The 22,666-nt window shown below is 43.1% G+C and overlaps 1 protein-coding gene across 1 annotated transcript; it reads left to right on the forward strand.

Annotated features, from left to right (window-relative positions):
* Positions 1-845: 845 nt before the first annotated feature.
* NPY (neuropeptide Y) lies at positions 846-22,174 on the forward strand. The gene is made up of 4 exons (XM_077303429.1): positions 846-1,043; positions 2,198-2,385; positions 19,516-19,596; positions 21,730-22,174. The coding sequence occupies exons 2-4, from the start codon at positions 2,198-2,200 to the stop codon at positions 21,752-21,754; spliced, it is 294 nt and encodes a 97-aa protein (XP_077159544.1). The 5' UTR covers positions 846-1,043; the 3' UTR covers positions 21,755-22,174.
* The last annotated feature ends 492 nt before the right edge of the window (positions 22,175-22,666 follow it).

Below are 22,666 nucleotides of genomic sequence, written 5' to 3' on the forward strand. Positions count from 1 at the left end.
AATTTCCCCTGGTTAGCCAATGTCCTGACATACACCCACAGCCAGCAATTGAATTTCAAGGGACCAGAAACAAGATACGGTGGCCCAGATAGCCTAGTAGTCAAAAGTCCCTAGGTAAGGGATCTGATGGCAATATGATCCATGGATGGCAAAAGGACATCCATGCCACCATGTTAATATGGGGGGGAATCCCAAACTCTGGAGCTTAATATTTGTGCCAGAAAGAAATGTAACAGTGTAAAGACCAAAGGACACATGGCTGGATCCTGTTAATGAGGCCTCTAGTGTTGTGGCCCCACCTTGGCAGGATCCAGAGGTCCAATTCGTAAAACTGTCCTGTGGATTGAGCTTCTTGTGGAGGTTTGTGTTCTCTCTTTTAAGATCAAAATAGTTGACACACTCAATAGAACGAAACCAGCGTTCCTTGTCAGCTACACTCAACTTTCAAGCTGCAAGAAGTCTGCAACCTGGACAAGATGCTTACGATTCCCCTGCACGCGCACACTTCATGCAAACGGGGCCCCAATATGACCCCAGGCGATCTGGGCTGGGCTCAGGCAGCTGGAATCCGGGGCCGGCTGGCCTGAGGAGGAACTGGTCCAGGTCTTCCTCCGTCCCCTTGCCTTGACAGCAGCGGATGTGTCCTGGCTTGAGGGGGGGGGGGTTCTTTGTTCAAACACTTGCCCGGTGCTGGCCGGGGAAGCGGGGGGGGGGGGGAGCCGGCTGCCTTGCCGAAGGGGGCTCAGCCGCAGCCCGAGTCAGTGTCAAGCGACGGGGCGGTCGCTGATGCCGATGGGCGCGGGCGGAGAGAGCTGGCCGGGTGGGGTGGGGGGTGGGGGGCGGGGTGGGGGGCGGCTGGAGTCACGGCAGCGTGCTCGCCCGAGGCCCCTCCTGCCTGCTGGGGAAGCCATAAAGCGCCGCGCCGCGTCGCGCAGCCCCACACTGGAGCGCCCGTCCCCCTCGAACGGCAGCAGGAGCAGCGGCAGCAGCAGCAGGAGCAGGAGCAGCAGAGCCCTTGCCGGGAGCGCCCCGACGCCCGCGAGGTAAGCCGCCGCCGCCGCCCGCTCCCCGCTGCCGGCAGCCGAGCGCCGAGTTCCCTCCCGGCCGCCACTGAGTCCTTGGCGCCAGAGGGAGGCTCGGCGGCAGAGCGGACTTCTCAGAACTCGCCCCGTAGCGAGCGCTCGCCCACGCCGCGCACTTCTGGCCGTTTGGCTCCCCGGACAGGGCGCGAGGGCTGGCCACGACAGGGGGCCACCCGTCCGAGAATCCCCGCCGCTCCCGCCTTGGACGGACAAAGGCCCTCGCGTCAAGAGCCGGGATCACGAGGAAGTTTCCCCGTCGCTGCTTGCCAGGGATCCCTTTCCTGCTCCTGCGAAGTCTTTCCAGGATGCCAGGGCAGCTGCGCGCTCCGAAACGCAGCGGTCAAATCTCGGTGCCGCCAGTCCTTTTCTCTGCCCGCTCTTTCCCACCCTGCTAAATTGCAAGGGCAGCCTCCCTCCTCCAAAGGGATTCATTGGGAATAGGATGGGGAAAGATGACAGAAATCTTCAGGGTGACTTTTAAAAGACTTGCCATCAGATATATAGCAAAATCTGTTGCCTGAAGCCACTTCTCTTTTGTGTAAGAAGGTAGGCGTACTTCTCAAGAAGAAGGAAAGGGGGCCACAAAGCCTTTTATTTTGTTTATACTCCTGTTGCTTACAGTCTACCCTTGAAGTTGAATGAAGAAAAATTCTGATGCTGAGTCTGAAAAGCGGGGGGGGGGGGGGGGGGTTGAATTAATTTTAAAAAACATGCTGAACCATAGAGCATGAGCAAAGTGTTTTTCTCTCCCCACTAAAAGAGCCCTGATGATGTTAGAATCTTGGCAGGACTCAAGTCTTTTTGTTACAGGAATCGCGACCAAAGAGAACTTTGCGGTTATGTCCAGGGCAGATGGCGTTCTTGAGGAACTGGAGTGTTAGTTTTAAACAGAGGTGCACCTTCCTGAGCCCATTGAATTCAGCGGATTCAGAAGGGTGCAGCTGGGGCTGGCTTGCAGTTAGCCTGGAGCTGAACTCAGAGCACAGCAGTGCTGTGATTCAGAGGCCCTTTCCAAGAGTGAGGGGCCAGAGCACACTTGTCTTGTCACTTCCCTTCCACTCAGACATGCACACTTTAGAGATGTGCCGTGAGAAATCCTTTGTTGTGTCCCACAGATGCAGGGGACCATGCGATTGTGGCTGTCGGTGATGACACTCGCCCTGTGCCTTCTGATCTGTTTGGGAACGCCAGCAGAAGCGTATCCATCCAAACCGGACAGTCCTGGAGAGGATGCGCCTGCAGAGGATATGGCCAGGTACTATTCAGCGCTGAGGCATTACATCAACCTCATCACACGGCAGAGGTAGGTCCCGAGGTTTCATATTCTGAGTACCAGCAGGTAAGATCATACCCTGCAGCCTTTTCATTTCCCCTTTCTCCAAGGCGCTAAGAGTTGCAGGCTCACAATGTGCTTGCCAGATGCTGTACAAAACAGGGCTATAGTAATTTACTCGTTCATTATGACTCACGCTCTGCTCTGTCTTCAAGAGTCATCCACATATATATGCAAATATATATGTAGTAGCTATATAGAAGGAAGCTGGTCCTTGGCCCTAAACAGCTTACAATCTTGCAAGGGAAAGACATTCAAATCCATTTATAAATTAAGAAATGCAATCCTTGAACCATAGCCATTACCTTCTTCTCACATCTAGAAATCTTTTAGCTCCAGTTTTGCCAACAATATGGTTCTGTTTATTTATTAGATTTCTAAAACTCCCATCCCTCTTCCAAGGAGCTCAGGACAGTGTATGTGACTCCCTTCCCAATTTTCTCTTTACTACCCTGTTAAGCTGAGAGACGGGGAGTGGATGAAGGGGTGTATCCATACATTGTTGAACATGGTGCTCTTGTTGTGCTATAGCAATCATTCACAAGTGGGTTGTCTGCTGCACACAGAATGATCTAGTTGTAAATGACTGCTATAGCACAATAACACAATATCCAAAGATGTGTGGATACAACCAAAGTTACCCAGTGAAAAACATGGAAAATTGTGGATTTCAATCTGGGTCTCAGCAGTCAAATCTGATACTCTAACCCAGTGGTTCTCAACCTGGGGGTTGGGACTCCTTTGCGGGTTGAACAACCCTTTCATGGGGGTCGGGGCGGGGCACCATTCACACAACCATCTTGTCGGGTAGATCAGGATAGAGTGTTCGTCTGTCTGCAGCAGTGGAAAAGAGCAAGATTGGCATGGTGGGACAAGTGGCAGAACTGAACTGAGAAACCCCAGGAAAATAAACAATTCATATACAATCATGAACAATGGATCTTCATGCCATTTGTCAGTTTCGGTTTAATTTCTGTGAAAGAACACTTGCATAATTTTATGGTTGGGGGTCACCGCAACATGAGGAACTGCACTAAAGGGTCGCAGCACTAGGAAGGTTGAGAACCATTGCTCTAATCGCTATCCATGCTAGCTCTCACAATAACAAGAAAAGCTGTTCTCTTCTGTGTAATAGGAGCACAGGAGCTGCATAGACCTTTAGGCTGTTGTCTCTGAATTGATTTTGCTGATTCAGCAAGCCCGTAGAATCTAGTGCTGTTGACCATGAGTTTTTAACTTCGCCATTGTTACCTTATTAACTTCCCAGATGTGAATTGACTACAGTACTATTACCTCACATGTGATGGAAGATTGGTCAATTACATTATTGGTGATCAGGCATAACTCCAGTCTTTCCAGCCCCAGTGGCACTCTAGTTTGTTTATTTAAGTTTGAAAATCAAAAAGTTAGGAGCTGTTAGAAAGTTTTCTAGAGACCAATAAAACAAACCAGATTTGCTGCAGAGGAGGAAGCTTTATCAATATTGATACTTTAAATCCGTCAATCAATCAACTGTTTACCACTTCCATTGTGGAGAAAGATACTAGACTTATAGAGCAACAGGGGAAGTGGTCTTCAGTGATGTCTAGTGATGTCAGCAGCCATTTAAACTTCTGGGAAAGGCAGCAGAACCCCTGGTGGGCTCTCGTGTTACCTGAGGGTTCCCTAGAACTGTGGTCGGGAATTACTAATCTAAACCAACAACATACTCTACCCAGCTCAGCAGACTGTGAACTCTATTCACTCATTTTCTCTTTAAAATACTTCTTTCCCCCTCTTTTAAATCCCTTCCCCCTCTCTCACTCACTCCTTGTGGCCATCCCCTGGTGCAGAATTCCCACTTGGCCAGAAGTTTGGCTGTCTTTGAATTTCTCTTTCTCTTTGTTCATGTAGCTCTTCTGAACATAATTGCACTGTAGTTATGCTTGAACACCTTTTCACGTTCCTGTACTCTTATATTTCCCTCAATAAATTCTAAACCTTGCTTTGTGCAAAAGATTCATGGTTACCGAGAGCCTATTAGAGCCACTTTGAGCTTTGTTTGCTCACTAAATCACATATTCTGTTACCTCTTAATTTAGAGATTCCCAGGCAGGGTTCTGGGGAACCCTGGAGTTATATCAGAGCTCCCCAAGGGGCCATAGGGCCTTTCCCAGAAGTTTGGAAGTTTGGATGTCACTAGACATCACTGGAGCCCACTTTCCCTATGGCTCTACAGGCCTAGGTTCTTTCTCCACAACGGAAAAGGGAAATGCTTGATTGATTAGCTGGCTCTTGCATCTTACTTCTGCACCCACCTCTCTAAAGGGGCATATCGCCATGTCTGTGGTTCCTCAAAGCGTGAAAAATATTTCAGGGGTTCCTCCACAGTCAAAAGGGTGAAAAGGCAGCACTAGTAACTTGAGGAGCAACTTGACTTTACCTTCTCCAAAGCATGGCATTGCTAGTGTCTAAAATGGTTGCCAAGGTGAATTTAGCCAAAAAAGAGTAGACAGCACACACCTGGAAAGGGGGGAGAGGCTGGCTACATAATTGGGAAGAATAAAATTCTCCCTCTTGGAGCAGTCATCATAGAAGATTGGGGACAAGGTGCTGGAACTGAAGAAGCTACTTTCTTTCTTTTTTTTCATGATAACTAAATAATGAGTAATTGTTCAGGGGCTGGATAAAATATAATTGCTAATAAAAAACAAAGTCATACCTGAGACATTCCTCATGAATGAGTGGGTGGAACAAAACGTTGATCATTAACCTTGTTATAAATTGTGTTGTGAACTCTGAGAAAATCAATACGTCTCTTTGGGGATGCAAGCAGACAGCCAGGCGGCAGCATCCTGGCAGGTATACCCTACAAAAGGCTGGTGGGCTATTTATAGGAGCCTTTTTCCTGAGGTTCATTCTCTGTCGACCCCCCACCCCTCACTGTGTCTGTTTGATGCTGAAACCAGAAACCTCAGACTGGACAAAGCTTCCAGACAATGTCACCACATTTTAATTTGGGTGTTTTGATATCTCTACGCAAACCCCTTTTTCTTATTGTTAACGCACTTCTGAATGTCTCTTGCCTTGAAATCCCTACAGGGTCACCATTAGTTTGCTGTGACGTGATGACAAAAAAAAAGAAAAAAAGGCATTGAGAGTGCTACTGTACTTGGGTGTCTGAAAGCAGTAGCATTATTATTATTATTATTATTATTATTATTATTATTATTATTATTATTATTATTAGATTTATTTCCCGCCTCTCCCGATAGGCTCAAGGCGGGTCACAACAACTAATCCCATTAAAATTCCCATTAAAACATCACTCTACTAACATGGCGGCTAAAAATCCCATCCCTCCCCCAATTATTAAGAGGTGAAGAGGAAAGGATAGGGGAGTAGCGTACACTCCAACTCCTAGGGGGGGAGCGATGTCCCTGATTTGCTGACCCCAGCCTCAACCATAGACCTGGTGGAAGAGCTCCGTTTTACAGGCCCTGCGGAAAGCTGACAAATCCCTGTGGCCAAAGTCCTGTAGTAGCTTAGCAGAACCATGTCAAATGGCCAATATATTAAGCAGCTATTTACACCGGACAGGATATTATTGCTTAGTAACAACAAAGAGTCATAAAGAATAATGTATTTATAGTGACATAAGCTTTCACAGACTAGAATTCATACACCACAAAAGCTGCAATAAATCTGTTGATCACAAAGGCACCACACTTACCAGTCCGTGGCAGCAAAAGCAATAGAGACAGCTAATGCCTCTGAAATCAGATTAAAGTTTGTAGTCATGGGTAACTGGGGAAGGTATCTGAAGAAGTGTGTGTGCACCTGAATGCTTATACCTTGAATAAAACTTTGTTGGTCTTAAAGGTGCTACTGGACTCAAACTTTGTTCCTCTGAAGTTTATCTGATAAATGTGAGTGTGGGAAATCAGACTAGAGGTGAGTTTCCTTTTTTACAGCTTCACCTGTGGAGTACAGAGTTCTAGAATCATTGCTGCCTGCAGTGTACTAGGTAAGCGAGGGTGAGTAGACAGTGCAGGCTGGGCTGAGGACATGAAGGAGTCCTGGGCCAATTATGCCTGCACCAGTTTTCAACAAAGTCGGTTCACCAACCCTTTTAAATCATCCTTTAATCGTTCCCGGCCCTAGGGAAGCACGCCTGGCCTCGACCAGGGCCAGGGCCTTTTCGGTCCTGGCCCCTGCCTGGTGGAATGAGCTCCCGGGAGAGCTGCGGGCCCTGCAAGATCTTCCATCGTTTTGCAGGGCCTGCAAGACGGAGCTCTTCCGCCAGGTTTATGGTTGAGGCCAAGGCTAACATCTAGGCCCCCCCGGGACCTGGGATTGAGGATTGACACCATCAGTATCCCCTCCCACCTGCTAGTCAGAGGAGGGGGAAGTTGATTGCCAGGTTAGCTTGCTAACTAATAAGGAATTGTAGCTGTTGTTAATGGATTTTAATGGATTTTATTGGGGTTTATAATGTTGTAACCCGCCACGAGCCGCAAGGGAGTGGCGGGTAATAAATCGAATAATAATAATAATAATAATAATAATAATAATAATAATAATAATAATAATAAATTTTAAAAAACATTCCCATTTATGCATGATCCGTGATACTGTGTTGGTTTCCTCCCCAGCAATTAAATACCTTAAAAAGTTCCAACGGTAACTCTGGGAGGGGGAGATTCATATGGGTAGCCGTGTTGGTCTGAAGTAGCACAATAAAACCAGAATCTAGTAGCACCCTTAAGACCAACAAAGATTTATTCAAGGTGTGAGCTTTCGAGTGCAAGCACTCTTCCTCAGACTAAGAACTCCCTGCATGACAGTGGGAATATATAGCAAAAATTAAATCTGTTAAATTAGTAAACTGTCACACATCCAAATGCAACCACATGATAATTATTTGCCAAAACAGCCAATCAATCCCCTGGAAGTTTAAGGAGGGAATTCCATTGCTAGGCAACATCATTCATATTCCAACTAACGCCTGCAATTAGCATTTCAATTGCAGCCAGTATCTTTAAGACAGAGAGCCTTGGTCTGAGGAAATCAAGCTACAAAGGACTGGGGAAAATCACTCTAAACTGGCTACCAGAGAGCCACCCAGAGTTAAGGCAAAGCCCCTTCCTTTTTAAGAAAAACCACATGGAACACCAAGGCTGTCCTAGGGCTATTATGGGCAATGGGAGAGTAAATCAAATTCCATGTTCACCTGATTGCTGACACTGAGGGAGAAGAAATCAGCAGCAGGTGCCTCAAGCCTCCCCCCCATGATAACTGATCAGAGGTAGAGCTTTGTAGTCTCAGGAGCATTCACGGAAGGCTGTGGAGGAAATGCATACCACAGGATAATCAAATCAAATACCTTCATTGGCATAATCATAATAAAACATCTAATACAAGGTGGTTCAGATCCCAGATCACTTAGAGAAAATCCCATGAAGGAATTTTGCAATGCCTTCAGTTATTTGAGGGTTATGATCTGATAAAAGAAAGTGCACTATTGTTGCAGGACTGTGAATCCTGCTCGCTCCCACAAGAGGAAATATGTACCGTTCTCTGAGGTGGTTATGTTGCTCACAAAAGAGGAGAATGTGTTCCACTGACTCGGATTTCTTTGCAGGACATGGGCAGAGTCTGTCGGCATATTGGATTTTAGCGTACCGACCTTTAGTCGCTGCTGTTGGTAGGAGGAAGGTGATTCTAAAGCCGTCAAGTACTCCAGGATCCTTCTGGCTGGGGGATAGATTTCAAAAAAGATGGGAGAACATGTTCTACTATCCAGCGATAGTGTTCTGATAGTCAATATCCAGGATTCGTTGCCTGATGATATTGTAAACTTTGTTCTCTTCAAGGTTTTCTAAAAGTTCAATAGACAGGCCTATAGACTTTAGTTTGTTGTTAATCTTCACGAACCAGGCTGATATAAACTTATCTGACAGTATAAGGTAGACAAGCCTCCCAGCTTGGGCTCTAAAGTTCAGGCAGAGCCAGTATTTAAAGATACGGAGCCAGGCTAGAGTGGCCAGTTGGGTAATGCCAGTCTCCAAGTATATTGTGAGGGCAGAGATGCATTTGGGGAGGCCCAATAAATGACAAAAGAAGGCAGATTGCAGCCTCTCTACTCGCTTTTCAGCCTTTTGGCTAAGATCACAGGATAATTTCTACATAGCAATAAAGTTGGCTGGGTTGCCAGGGCAAAAGGCATGTTCACATGATTGCTAACGAAGGCAGGGTATCAGCAGCAGGCATTCGAGCATCCACTGGTAGATGAGGGACTGCGAGCAGAAAAGGGAAGAAGACCAAAAACACACTGACATTTATGCATTAAAAAAGACAGTTCTCAGTGACATAACATAAGACAAGTCACTGGAAAGATAGTTTCAGAACCCTCGTTGATAAAATGCTGCTGGAACTGTGGCCAGCATTTGCAATGCAAAAACGAAAATAACACGATGGGTTTTGCACTGCAAAAACGGTGCCACATTAAGAATTAAAAAATAAGATATCAGATTTGGCAGTCTTTTTGCGAGTTTTCCATGATGCATAATACACCCTGGAGGCCCACTATCATCACTGCTATAGCAGAGCATTTTGAAAACATTAGGCGGGCTGAATAAGTATGCCTAATGCAAAGTGTGCAAAGGAAGTCCTAGTTCCTGAGTTACTTGTTTCTACTTCAGATAGGCCAACAGGATCACTAGGGAGAGCATAATCCAAGTGAGAAACTCTGAAACAAGATAACAAAAAAGAAAGGAATATGGAAAAATATTGTGTATGTGCGCGCCTGTGCCACATAATATATATATGTTTAATAATAATAATATGTATTATTCTTATACACACATTCCTATTTTTCATGTTCCTTTTTTCTTTCATCTTGTTGGATCCCTTTATTTTGTGGCTTCTGATTGCTTAATAGGAACCAAGTCGCTTGGATATATAGTCCAATGCAGTGATATATTGTTCCTTCCTGCCTATACTAATTAACCTCTCTTTGTAGATAAGTGTTCAATGCTAAAGCTGTGGTAAGAAGCTGACAACAAGAAACATTTGTAGGCTAGACCAAAGTGGTTCCTAGATTAATAAATACCGACAGTTTGAGAGAAATACTGGAAAGGAGGCAATTCCAGTTTCACAGATCTGTTGTTTCTGATAGACATAGGCCTAACAAGACACGGGCTCAGAATGCTGTCATATGTTCAAGGTTGGAAAAATCTGACTACCAGACAGGACATGAGGACAACAAAGTGTAGGAAAATAGGTATTCTACAAAGTGGCCTTTAATTAATTGATTGACTTAATGTATGTTTTGGGTTTCATATGTCAGACTGCAGATATTTTCCTCACATGTATTTTAATCACAATTCCTTAAGATCTAGTACCAAATATGATGAGCGTTTTAAAATATTCTCTTGCGTTTTTGACTAAACAAAGTATGAAAATGTTTGCTTTAAGATACGAGCCACTGCCATTTGTTTTAAGTAGAGTACAACAATCAAAGCAGTGAATTGAAGCCCAGTGTAAATAATGCTGCGCTTTTTTGAAAGAGTACCTCATTAGAGGCTATTCAGAAGTAGATCCGTCAGCTAGAACTCATGTACAATTCACTCAGCTGTGCTTGTACCCATATCCTCATTGTAATGCTTGAAATCATCCCTGGGTCAGAATACACCTACTTAAAAGGAAATGAAGTAGTATGAGACTTTCCCCATTCTGGCTTTGTTTGGCACTAACACTGCTCACATTGCACTGTAGACATTGGTACCTTCATTGTGTAAAAGATTGTACCCATTTGCAGTGACTGCCAGCTGTGCATCTGATGTGCAGTGAGTTGTGTGTGGCTTGCAGTACTGTAATCACATCAATGAATGCAAACATGGATGAAACAATCCAATGCCTGTGTTCCCAATATATGTTCAACCCAGTACCTGTCTTCAGATGGATGAGGGATTAGTCACACAGGTGCTAATAATGGTGTCCAGTTCTTAGCATTTGGCAGCTAAATATAGTCAGGTAACAGGAATATCCTTATAATTAATAAAGGTGTCCTGAGTGACCTACTGTTCAATTCATACTCTTCTTTCATGAGTTCTTGGGTTTTAAGACCTCACTATGTTGTACAACTAGCTAATTTCACTTTATATTTCATATAAAATTGTACCCCCTCACCATACTTTAGTTATTTTGATAAAAAGAAATATGTAAATACAATAATAGAACAATATTTATTTCAGTCATGATAGACCTTTTCTGTGCCCTTCAGTGTTGTGTGGCTGAGGCAAGTGCCTCACTTGCTTCAGCTTGTTACAGCTCTGCTATATTGCCAGCCATTGTCATACCTGGTGTCAGAATTTGACTGGTTCCCTAGGACCGATTCTGCATGGAGGTGTAAAACGCACGCTGCCTCCTGCTTGCAAAGATGAGATAGTAAACCGCGTGTTCAGGAATGTTCAGCCTGGAGAAAAGGAGGTTGAGAGTGGACATGATAGCCCTCTTTAAGTATTTGAAAGGTTGTCACTTGGAGGAGGGCAGGATGCTGTTTCCGTTGGCTGCAGAAGAAATAACGCATAGTAATGGGTTTAAACTACAAGTACAACGATATAGGCTAGATATCAGGGAAAGAAATTTCACAGTCAGAGTAGTTCAGCAGTGGAATAGGCTGCCTAAGGAGGTGGTGAGCTCCCCCTCACTGGCAGTCTTCAAGCAAAGGTTGGATACACACTTTTCTTGGATGCTTTAGGATGCTTTGGGCTGATCCTGCATTGAGCAGGGGGTTGGACTAGATGGCCTATATGGCCCCTTCCAACTCTATGATTCTGTGATTCTGTGTTTGCACGCTTCCTGATGGGAGACCCCTCCCACATTATCCCACCATCTCATCACAGCTTTTTGCCTCTCAATGAGCTGGTGGAGAAGCAGGAAGTGAAAACAACCTGAAGTTCTCCCCAGCTCCTCGGATTGTCAATCAATGCAAGCCACCAATCCCTTCACGGTGGTGGTATTGGGGACTTAAACCTCTGTTCCCCCCAAGTCCTGAAATTAATTAAAAAAAAAACACTTCCACATTGCCACGGGGACACACCGCAACAGTAAAACATTTTTTTTAAAAACTTACATTTCCGCGTTGCTACGGGATCATGCCACAACAATAAAAGGTTTATTTAGATCTCTTTTTGGTATTCTTTGTATAATAGTCTGTCTTCAAGTTTGGGTACATTTGTGATAGGCTGGTCATGATAACTGGACCCGATTGTTGTGTATTCACAATGAAGATTTAAAACACAGAGCGCACAGATGCTAAGCTAAGGGCTGCTTCATCACAGCACCCTCCCTCTTTCCCTGTTCATACCCCACCATCAAGAAATACAACAGGAATGTGTTTTAGATTGGGTTGCTGCCCGATCCCAACATTACTGTGCACACGGAAAAGAACATTTTATTTTAACTGTGGCTACGTTGCCGTGCAGTTCTGCTGCTTCAGACCAACAGAGCTACCCACCTGAATCTATGTAAAAAGAAAAAAAATGGTAAAACATATTTTTGAGCCAGGAATGAGAGAGAACCTTTAAAAAAATAGCCCCTTAAATTTAAAACTAGAGGCACATGGAATTTAACAATAACATGAGTTACAAGTTGCAATCTGTGTGCTGAGTTTTGTGTGTATTTTTCAAAAATCTCTTTTATTGTAAAAATGTCATTTAGAAAACTTCACGGAAGCCTAGGAATTTAATAGCTACATTAAAAGTTATATGATTCTTCTTTAGTGACATTTGCACAATCTTATTCCTGTGGAACTCCCCGTTTCTAGAGATGTTCCAGATCTGTTCAGAGTCAGGACAGCAGCTAAAACTGTTCGGTTTAGGCAAGCATTTTCTCTTTAATTATTTTGAGAGATTATACAATTTTTTTCTGCTCCTTTTGGATAAAGTTGTGCATATTAATGCTTTATTTATGTGAATTTTTTCCAGCAACATCTTAAGAACACGTTCCTAGAGTTAGTGCCATTTAATAGACCTGAGCAGGATTCTGAGTAGGTTTAATGCACATCATTCTTAGAATTTTTATTTTGCTGAAGTGCAGACTTTTATACTAATTAAACAAATATCTTAGGGTGCCAATCCTAGGGTGCCAATCTTAGTATGAATGCGTAATAAGGAGGAATTAGTATTTTGGGGAAGAAAAATATGAGCGTGTCCATCCATCATATTTATATTTATATACCGCCCTCCCCAGGGTGGTTTACATAAAATGTATAAACAATACAAGAAACAATCCCATAACATATAAATAACCATAACATTGATATTACTAATAATAATTATAACAATGGTAACAGTGCTAACAGTGCATAGCACTGTGAAAGGCAAGATGAGTTGCTGTGTTGTCTTAATTCCTAAATTAACATTAAAACTGAAATTATGAAATTCGATCTCCCACTTTGATACCAAAATAATTTAGCTCAGCTAGTCTATTAGATATGTCATTGAGTCCCAAGAAGTTATTACAACAGATTCCAGTTTTTGACTCATCCCCTAATTGATTTATTATTCGAACCAGATGAGGTAGTTTTAATTAGGTTTTCATTGGTCCTAAACTCTCACATTCCAAGAAATTGAATTAGAAGGGCAGGTATTTATATCTTGTTAGAAGATGCCTTACCAAACTGAAAACTGCCTACAATAAAATAAATAATAAAAACTGAAAAGGCTGATCAAAATACAGACCATCAAGGAAAGTTATTCTTTGTGAGCACCCATTTACTTGGATAAATTGAGTGTGTCACCCAGTGGATCTCTAGTTTAGCTATACCACATCCTGTTTGGTTATATAACATGTATTAATAATTCAGCTGTTCGCCCAATGCCTGCTTTTGGAAGTAAGTGCAGTTGATTTCAATGGAGCCAAATAGTTTGTGTAAAGCAAGGTCCTCCAATGTGGTGCCTATGGGCACCCTGGCTCCAGGAGTAGACTGGGAGGCAAACAAACAAGTAATTAAAAAGAGCCTTGGAAAGGACCTCATCCTCCAGTCTATCCCTATCCCTGCCTCCTCAGTAAAGGAAGGAAAGGAGGACAAGTGGGCTCACTATAGTGGCTGCTCCTTCAGCATGATTCCACTGCTGGAACCAGCCTGCTGTTTGTCATGGGAGATGCTGCTGCAGGTTGGCTGGGTCTGGCTGCACACTAGGGACAGCTATGGCTGCTCCCACTCCTTGTTTGGGCATCGGGTGTCCCACTCCCCCAGGGCTTTTCCTGGTGGCCTTAATGTCCAGTTCTCCCTCCCTCTGCATTGCATCCATCAGTATTTCCTCTGGTCCCTGCTGAGTTTTCCAGAAAATGGATGAGGCCATTATGAGACAGAACTTATTGCTGGTTGCTCTTATTCAAACAAAAGGGGTTTCCATGGCTTCAATAGCACCTGTGGCCACTGGGGAACCAGGAAGACTGACAAACACCCAAGCTTTCCTTAGTCATTGCATGATGCCATTCCCCAGTCTCTTTCTCTCTCTTTCTTTTCCTCTGCTGGCAGCCATTTTGGATTTGGTTCTGAGGTGGTGCTTATCTTTACCTCTCAGAATCCCAAAGGCAGGCTCAAAAAATTTGGAGACCACTGGTATAAAGGGGGGGGGGGATAATAGCAAAACAAGTGCAAATCTTATATATGTACCACTCACCATATGTAAAGGTAAAGGTAAAGGTATCCCCTGTGCAAGCACCAGGTCATGTCTGACCCTTGGGGTGATGCCCTCTAACATTTTAATGGCAGACTCAATACGGGGTGGTTTGCCAGTGCCTTCCCCAGTCATTACCATTTTAACCCCCCCCCCCCCCAAGCTGGGTACTCATTTTACTGACCTCGGAAGGATGGAAGACTGAGTCAACCTTGAGCTGGGATCGAACTCCCAACCTGATGGGCAAACAGCCTCAGACAGCATGTCGCTGCCTTAACACTCTGCACCACAAGAGGCTCATATGTACCACTGTACCACTGACCATATGTACACCATATGTACCACTGACTATGTTTGAGTTGATGTAGTGTTAGAGCATTTCCACTCATGATGAGCACTTTTAGTCTTTCTTTCAGAAGTTCTGTCATATGTAAATGATGCTATAATCTAGGATAAAAGGAGAGAAACATTTTAAAAGAAAGTGTACACTATAACTAGGGTATGCTTTACATTTGCATGGCAAAATATGTAGAGTAAAATTTAACTGAAGGATGATGGATGTAAATCCCTTAGAGAGGAGAGTGCAATGCCTCCCCTGTGTTCCTAGAAATGGTAATCCAGAAGAGATTCAATCACACCAGACTCCCTACTGTTTCATCCACTCCTTGCATTATTTCCGATCTAATGAATTAAGACAACTACTTGCAGAAGAAAATTTTGAAATACATTATGCATTTCAACCCACCCATCTAACCCGTTAAACAAAAAGGGTATTTAGGGCAAGCTCTATGCAAAAGTTTTGGAAGCAAACTATAGCACACAGGTTCAGTCTTTCTACCTCCCTTTTCTCCTCTTAGAAAAGGAAAGAGTAGCCAAATAAGTAAAATACCCTGGTATAGTGGTTGAGAATGGTGCACTCTAATATGAACCAGGCTCCTGCTTCTCCACATGCAGCCAGCTGGATGACCTTGCTCCAATCACAGTTTGCTTAGAGTTGTTCTTTTAAAGCAGTTCTCATAGAGCTCTCTCAGCCCACCTAAGTGTTTGTAAGCCACTTTGTGATCCCTTTGGGTAGTGAGAAGCAGGGTATAAAGAAACAGCTCTCTATAATATAGAATCTATATTTACAGTAGAATGAGATCAGTCTCTGTACCCTTCCACTTCCCCAACTCCTATAATCCCAAATGGTGAGGAGTAAAGCCTAGTCCTACTGGTTCCTCAGTGGACTGCTGCTAATTTTCCTTCTTCCTGTCTCTCACCATGGAAGACACTGAGATTGACAGCGGAACCTGAATATCCTGTATGATTTTGCTCTCTGGGTTGGTTGTGAACTCAAAAACTTTGTTCATGTGTTACAGTGTGTGTGCAATGAATACATGGGGGAGGGGGTCACATCCGTTAAGCCTGCCCTTGAGCATAACACACTCATCTGTCTATTAAAGGAAAGGAGGGGCAAGCTAATGAGGGAGAGAGAATGACTAGCTCAAATCCACATAATGAATTTCATGGAGAGTGAAGACCTGATCTTGTGTCTCTCTCAAGTCCTAGTGCAACACTCTAATCCAGGGATAGTCAAACTGCGGCCCTCCAGATGTCCATGGACTACAATTCCCATTAACCCCTGCCAGCGAATGCCAGCATTCGCTGGCAGGGGTTCATGGGAATTGTAGTCCATGGACATCTGGAGGGCCGCAGTTTGACTACCCCTGCTCTAATCCATCCACAACCTTGAGCACCAAGCCTAGGTACACACAAAAGGGAAGGGGACAGATCATGCAGAACGACCCTATAGATCTTTATGACTTGGAGATGCTTAGGTTCTGGCCATAAGCATATGGCCATAAGTGGGCAAGGACAGCAGGAGATCCTGCTGCACCTTCTGCATTTTTCGTAATTTTGAATATGCCACATAAACAAGACTCACGCATAGAGTTTGGAGTTCGTGAGCAATAACTTAAAAATTCTATTTGGGGCCAGTAATACAACTCACATTCTTCACATACATCAACCAAAATAATAAAACAGATTATGCAAGCGTCTCGGTTTTCCAGACTTCTTAATCAAAACAGGTACACATTTTAATAAATAATAAACGGTATGGCATAGCTTTTAGTTTTAGATTTTGTTGTGGACCAACATGGCTACCTACTTTTCCTCATATAAACAGTTATTTAATTTTCTTGCTGTAGACTTTCCTAGAGGGCTGTAGTTGAAAAGATTTTATAGCTACATTTCAGGAATTTGTTTGATATTTAGTCATCTTACACAATGAGAAAGAGCTTTACCCCCATTACAAAGAACATTACCTCATCAAATATTACAGGAAAATAATTTATTTTGGTCCCAAAGAAACACAATGGGGATTTTCATATGACCGTTCTAAACCAGATGTTATTTGTTCTTGGCCCACTGAATTTTAAACAAAGTGGTACAAGGATGAGATTTCAACGTCCTTTTGCTAATGAGGTGTCTCGGTGATCTTCCTTGAAGGTTTTTTTTAATGTTCTAAATGGTGTTGGTATAGTGTTAAACCACTACAGAATTTCAGTGCTATAGCAATGGAGTCAAGGCATCTCAGTGGTGCCGGCATAGCACAGAAACAGATATATTGGTTTAGCACTTTAGCAGCATCATTTGTAATGTTAAAAAAATTCCAAAGAAGATCACACTGTGAAAAATGGTGGTGTTGGGGAAGCAGCATTGTGGGAAGCACTATGTCACATCACAGTGATTCAGAAGTACAAAGAAGAGATGTAAACAGGAAGAAAGCTGCCATTCTGACTTAGTATGCTCATGTTATATCCCACTTTTCCTCAGATCCAAAGCACCTTACCACATCATTCTCCCCTCTTCCATCCTATCCTTATAACCATTTGCTTATTGTTCATTCCTCCCCATATCTTGGATCCCTTATATCTTAGCTGTAGGTCAAAACAAGGCTACAACTTTTTAAAAATCCCATTCAGGATATAGACACAAAGGAGGCCTGTTAAGAATCAATTCACACCGTGATAATCACATTGCATGAGACTTTCTGCTTTTTGGAAATTAGGGGAGCATCTTATGGGCCCATTATGCACGGTGGGAATAGCGCACATTTGGGGTGGAATGGCGGCGACTAAAATCACAACGCATGGTACTGGCTGCAACCAGCCGCAGATTCGTTGCATGCCACCGAAAAAGCCGCGTTAGCGAAACGCGGAAGAAAGCGCAGCTTCTGGGTGACCGGGGCGCAACCAGAAGCCGGCGCCGGGATCGCCACGTGTATAATCGGTTACTCTGGGTTTTGCCGCCGTTGCGTCCCGTCCCGTGCATAAGCGGTGTGCGTCGCTTCTTCCCCCTCTGCGTTTTCCATGTGACCCGAAATCGCTGTTCCGGCGGCCGTGCATAATGGGCCATGGTGAGTCGCTTGGCAATAAAAGCTTTTGGACCCCCAGGATATCATCTGATGGCGGCAGTTATGACACAAGTAAGATGACCATAGCAGCCCTTTCTCGCTTAACTATTTCCCACTGAGTAATAGCCAGAGATCAAATGCATCATGACAAAAGCTATTAATTCAGGTTTACAGCACAAGGCTAACAAATGTAAGAGAATATAATCTTAATCCCTTAAAAAGATGAATTTTGATTTGAGATATTCTTTAAAGCAAGGCTCAAGAACCAACAAAGAAGCTCGGTCTCATGACATTAGAGCTGATAATTGGAGCTCTGGTTTATGGCAATGAAACATGTGGGTAGCAATTTTGTTGGAATTCCATTATAGTTACTGCAGTCAAGTCTCATCTTTATTATGAGACATTATCCAGAAGTAACCTTTTGAGTACCAGGGGCCAGGTTCATAGTCTAGGGTAATGTTGATACAATCAAAATGTAAATCCAATTTACTTAAATACAACAGAAAGCAACTGTGAAAAACATTCCCAAAGATATCAATACTGGTTCAGTAACCATTGTTTTAGAGCAAAATCCTACTCACAGTCCAAATTGAATGCAGCACAGACCGGACTGTGTGTGCTTCGTGAGGGTAAGCCTGGAGCAGAGATGCAGATATCGAGAAAGCTTGCTTGCAACAGCAGGAACTCTCTCTGTGAAGATGCTGGATGAGTCTTCAAGCTTGTTCATTGCCCCAGGAGCAGTTCCCCTTTTCTCCCAGCAAGATAAAAGTGGGGCACCTCTGCACGAGGGTGCTGTTTTCAGTGTTGTCAATGAAGAGTTCAACTGTCAGCAATTTCTGCTCTTCCTAGCTACTCCCAGGGAAGATTGTTCAATTCTTCCTAGCTAGCAGTTTCAGCTTTGTCTTCTCTGGTGTAGTGGTTAGGATCATCGACTTCTAATCTGGCAAGCCTGGTCTGAATCCCCACTCCTCCACATGCAGCCAGCTGGGTGACCTTGGGTTTGCCACAGCACTGATAAAGCTGTTCTGACAGAGCAGTAATATCAGGGTTCTCTCAGCTATCTCATAGGGTGTCTGTTGTGGGAAGAGGAAAGGGAAGGTGACTATAAGCCTCTTTAAGACCCCTTCCAGCAGCATATAAGAACCAACTTCTTTTTGGATCCAAAAGTTGTAAAACAAGTTTTGCCCTTCAGAAAGCAGTGCTTCTCAATCAATCTACTTTTCTTGTCCTTTCAGTTAGCTCATTCCTGCTTTATACCACCTCTCAGTGTTACAGTGCCTCTTTCAAAAGCATGCTCCATGAGCCTTTGCTAAACATGCAGATGAACACAAGTCTATGTATACATCAGCTGTCTCCAAGTCTAATCTGGCCTAAGAATCTGCCATTTAGGAATCAGACCTTGGCTCCAACTGCTTTTTTTTTAAATACTGGCTTACACTATTCAGCAAGGATCTTACGTCATAATGGACTGCAGGATCAGGTTTGTAATTCTGTTCACTAATATACAAAGGCCAGGTATTTTCTTTGATATTAACTCTATAATTGAAGCTCAAACCAGGCATCAGTGAGAACATTTGAGTTCAGTGTCATCTTTCATTAAACCACACTGGGTGGGGAGGGGAGGGGAATTTAATTGTGTAGCTGGTTGTCTTCAGCTTCCTCACTTGAAACTAGTACTTTGTCTCTCTGAAATGGAGATGAATTACTGAAACATAATCTGATTAGCTATATATTATATCTTCCCTGTGCATATTGTAATTTGTATCACAATGTTGAAAGCATATTCTTTGGTTTTGTCACCTATCAGTAAAAAAAAGGAACTTCAGATTTGATGTGAGACTGGATACACTTTTGCTTATTACTTGTGCTATACATCATTGATTCTAATAATTTTAATTTATTCATTCTTCCTTGTGTACTGATAACTCAATTTACTTCCAGCCCTCTTATTAGTTGATTAACCTTTAGTTGTTTATGAAAAGCTAAGTCTTAATCTCAGTTTTAAACTAATTTTTAAAACTTACCAAACAGGTATGGAAAACGATCCAGCCCGGAGACACTGATTTCGGATCTCTTGTTGCGAGAAAGCACAGAAAATATTCCTAGATCTAGGTAAATATCAGAGCTTTCTGTGATTGTATTTTTTATTAATATGTCTTGAATTTTGCCTCCAGTTTCAGTTGATGAAGGATTTCATTTCCCTAAATGCATCCACCTTCATGCTGCAGCCTGAAATGCCCCCTGAAATTCTACGCCTAAGGATGTGGTTGTATATCCACATTGGTTTGTGTGCCAGGCAGGTTCACTATCCAAGTGACCTGAGCAGTTGCTTGGACTACAATAGAGGAGGCATTTCTGGGATTCAGCATCTCCCAGCTACCACTAGTATGCTTGAAGAGGGAATGGATGTGGCTTGTACTTTTCATGGCCTCCTGGCCTCCAAGGCAACATCCATGAGGTTTGCTGGTAGTGCCATTGTGGCTCTGCTTGGCTGCTGTTGCTGCACAGTAAGAGAAAATGAAGGCCTACTTGGGATGATAAAACCTGCCCTGTTTGTGTGGGTGGAGCTAGTCTCGCAATTAAAATGAATAAACTAGACCTTTCATACACTGTAAGGCCTGTGCCAAATACCCCACTGAGTCAAGGCTAAGCTGTTCCAATCAGTATCTTATCTAAAGTAAGACACAATGACAATAGATTTACAAATACATTTTCACATCTGTGTCTGAGAACTGGTTCACACTTGCCCTGGGCCTAGTCTGCACACAATAGATAATGCACTTTCAATGCACTTTAGAAGTAGATTTTCCTGTTCCGCACAGGAAAATCCAGCTGCCAAAGCACATTGAAAGTGCATTATCCTGTGTGTGCAGAATGGGCCCTAGTATATAGAGTCTACATGCATTGAAGCATAAGAGTAAGATTGAAGTTCATATATGATACTCACACACATAACCCAGATATATTGGTTGGTTCCAGATGAATATTTTCCACTTTTACCTTTACAGCATGATTGTTTTCATCTTTCTTTTCCAATAACAGCCCAAAATGCCTTCCCCAATCATTTTTGTATAGGAGATAAATCCCCTAGGAATAGGATTCCAAGGAGCAGAAGGTTTGGAGGAACATGAAAATTGTTCTCTATAGTTGGAACTTCTTGCACCTGCAGACACATTGGTCTATGTGTGGGTATTGTTTTGTATGTTTTCAGTCATGGGCAATCCATCCTCCACAAAAAGACGAGCAAACAGGTTATATATGTGCCCAGGCCATATGATGCATTTAATGTTGAGGACATACATTGTTCTCAGATGTAGAATTACATACTCTGGTGAAATATGAACCAGCTTTATGATAATAAAATGGTGTGAATTCACTCTAAGTTTTGTTTTATGATTGCTATGGATATGGATGGGTGGATTTTCAAGAAACTAGACAATACAGGTTTCATTACTAACATGAAAATTATTCTTTAGTGTGTAATAAATTTCCTTTTGTTGTCATGAGAACATGTAACAGGAATCCTTGACATTTTTGAATCCATGGGTGCCTTTGTGGTTTTGACAAGTGTGGTGGGTGGAAGTACAAAATGGCTGCCAGGGGAGGCAGAGCCAGCCAAAAAAATGGCTGCTTCAGCTTACTTTCAGTTACAGAGTAAAGATCCTTATGCAGTGCTGACAACTGCTGCCAAAGCAATGTTTTTTAGAATTTGCACAGCCAATTGAATCTCCAACGGCCAGTCAGAAACCTTGCCGAGCAAAAGCCCCACCTGGTTGTGGCCACTTTCTACTAACATTTGGCAGATACCAGGAAAGATGTCAGCGGAGGCCATGGCATCATGGGCACCATGTTTTATTTTATTCATTTGGTTTATTATATACTACCCCTCACTGCAATGACTCGGGGTGGTGTACATGGAGCAGCAGAACTAGTACATTTACAACATGTATAACAATATGAAGAGGAAGTGTAATAAACAAGAACAGGCTAACAGCAGTCAATCTGGGACTTTGTGCACAAGGTAATAGATCAGGTCAGAAGGGGAGACAGCAGCTGGGCGGTAGCTTTAGGTTGGGGTGTATGGCGTGTCAGAGTTGTGTGACAAGGGGCTGGGTCTCAGAGAGGCCCCTGATGCTGGTCTTGACCAAAAGCATGTTGGAGACCCCTGACATACAGAACAGCTTAAAATCTCTTTGATTATCTCATTCACCATCAGATCTTTTTCTCCTTTATAATTCATTACAGGTTTGAAGATCCTGCAATGTGGTGATGGAAACCACCGTCCATCTTCAGTCTTTTTCTTAGTTTTCAGGCCATTCCTCATTGATAGAAGAACAGAGATTCAGCTTCCAGTGCATGCAGCCATCGTACTGAATTCTATAGAGATTTTCCTTCATTATTCTTGTACATACATTTATTTAAATAAATTACTTGTGCACTCTAAATGGTAACATTTTAAATGAGGGGGAAAGGCCACTAGTGATAATGGGTCAAGACTTGTTTTACGCTATCTTCAAATTCAGTTTCAATCTAAACTCAAATAGCATGAACATAGCACCTAGTTGTTCCAACATGGCACCTATTTAACCTTTTATTTGGCCTTTGTGTTCACTTTTAATATTTGATTCCTAGAAAGTTGTTTCATGACAATTAGTGTCCATGAGAAAAATAAAATGATGTGGAAAGTGCATATTTTGCTAATCAGTGTACAGATTATTATTTTATTGCCAGGTAAAACTGTTCACATTAATAACATTTTGAGAATCTAAAATGTGAATATGATACACTGATTTGTGCTAGACTATGAAGACTAATTTAGAAATTCAAACCACCACCACCACATAGGGCTGTTTACTCCTGAATGGTGGAAATCTGATATCTGGATGCAGGCCAAAGAGTTCAAGCGGGAAAACTAGTCAAGTGGTTGAAGGGTGGAGCCACTCTATGGAATCTAGGGGATAGGACCTGGACCACTGTGGCAGAACTCAGCTATCAAGATTAAGGGACTGGAGTCAGGTTGTAAGAAGACATAAAATGCTCAATCCTCTAGCTCACAGGGATCTGGAAAATGTCATTGAAGATGATCTCCTGAGCCCTTTTGAAGCTTTACCTCTACGAGAGCAACAAACAATCATGGCTAGATTGGCAAGAAGGTGTAAAATACTGTTCAGCCAAGGTGCAT

Source organism: Paroedura picta, chromosome 11 (assembly GCF_049243985.1).
Source record: "Paroedura picta isolate Pp20150507F chromosome 11, Ppicta_v3.0, whole genome shotgun sequence".
NCBI lineage: Eukaryota > Metazoa > Chordata > Lepidosauria > Squamata > Gekkonidae > Paroedura > Paroedura picta.

Bases quoted from the DNA above. Each gene is read 5' to 3' on its own strand.
- NPY (XM_077303429.1), top strand. From the start codon at position 2,198: ATGCAGGGGACCATGCGATTGTGGCTGTCGGTGATGACACTCGCCCTG. The intron at 2,386-19,515 runs GTAGGTCCCGAG...CTTACCAAACAG, and splicing joins AACCTCATCACACGGCAGAG to GTATGGAAAACGATCCAGCC. The intron at 19,597-21,729 runs GTAAATATCAGA...AATTCATTACAG, and splicing joins GAAAATATTCCTAGATCTAG to GTTTGAAGATCCTGCAATGT.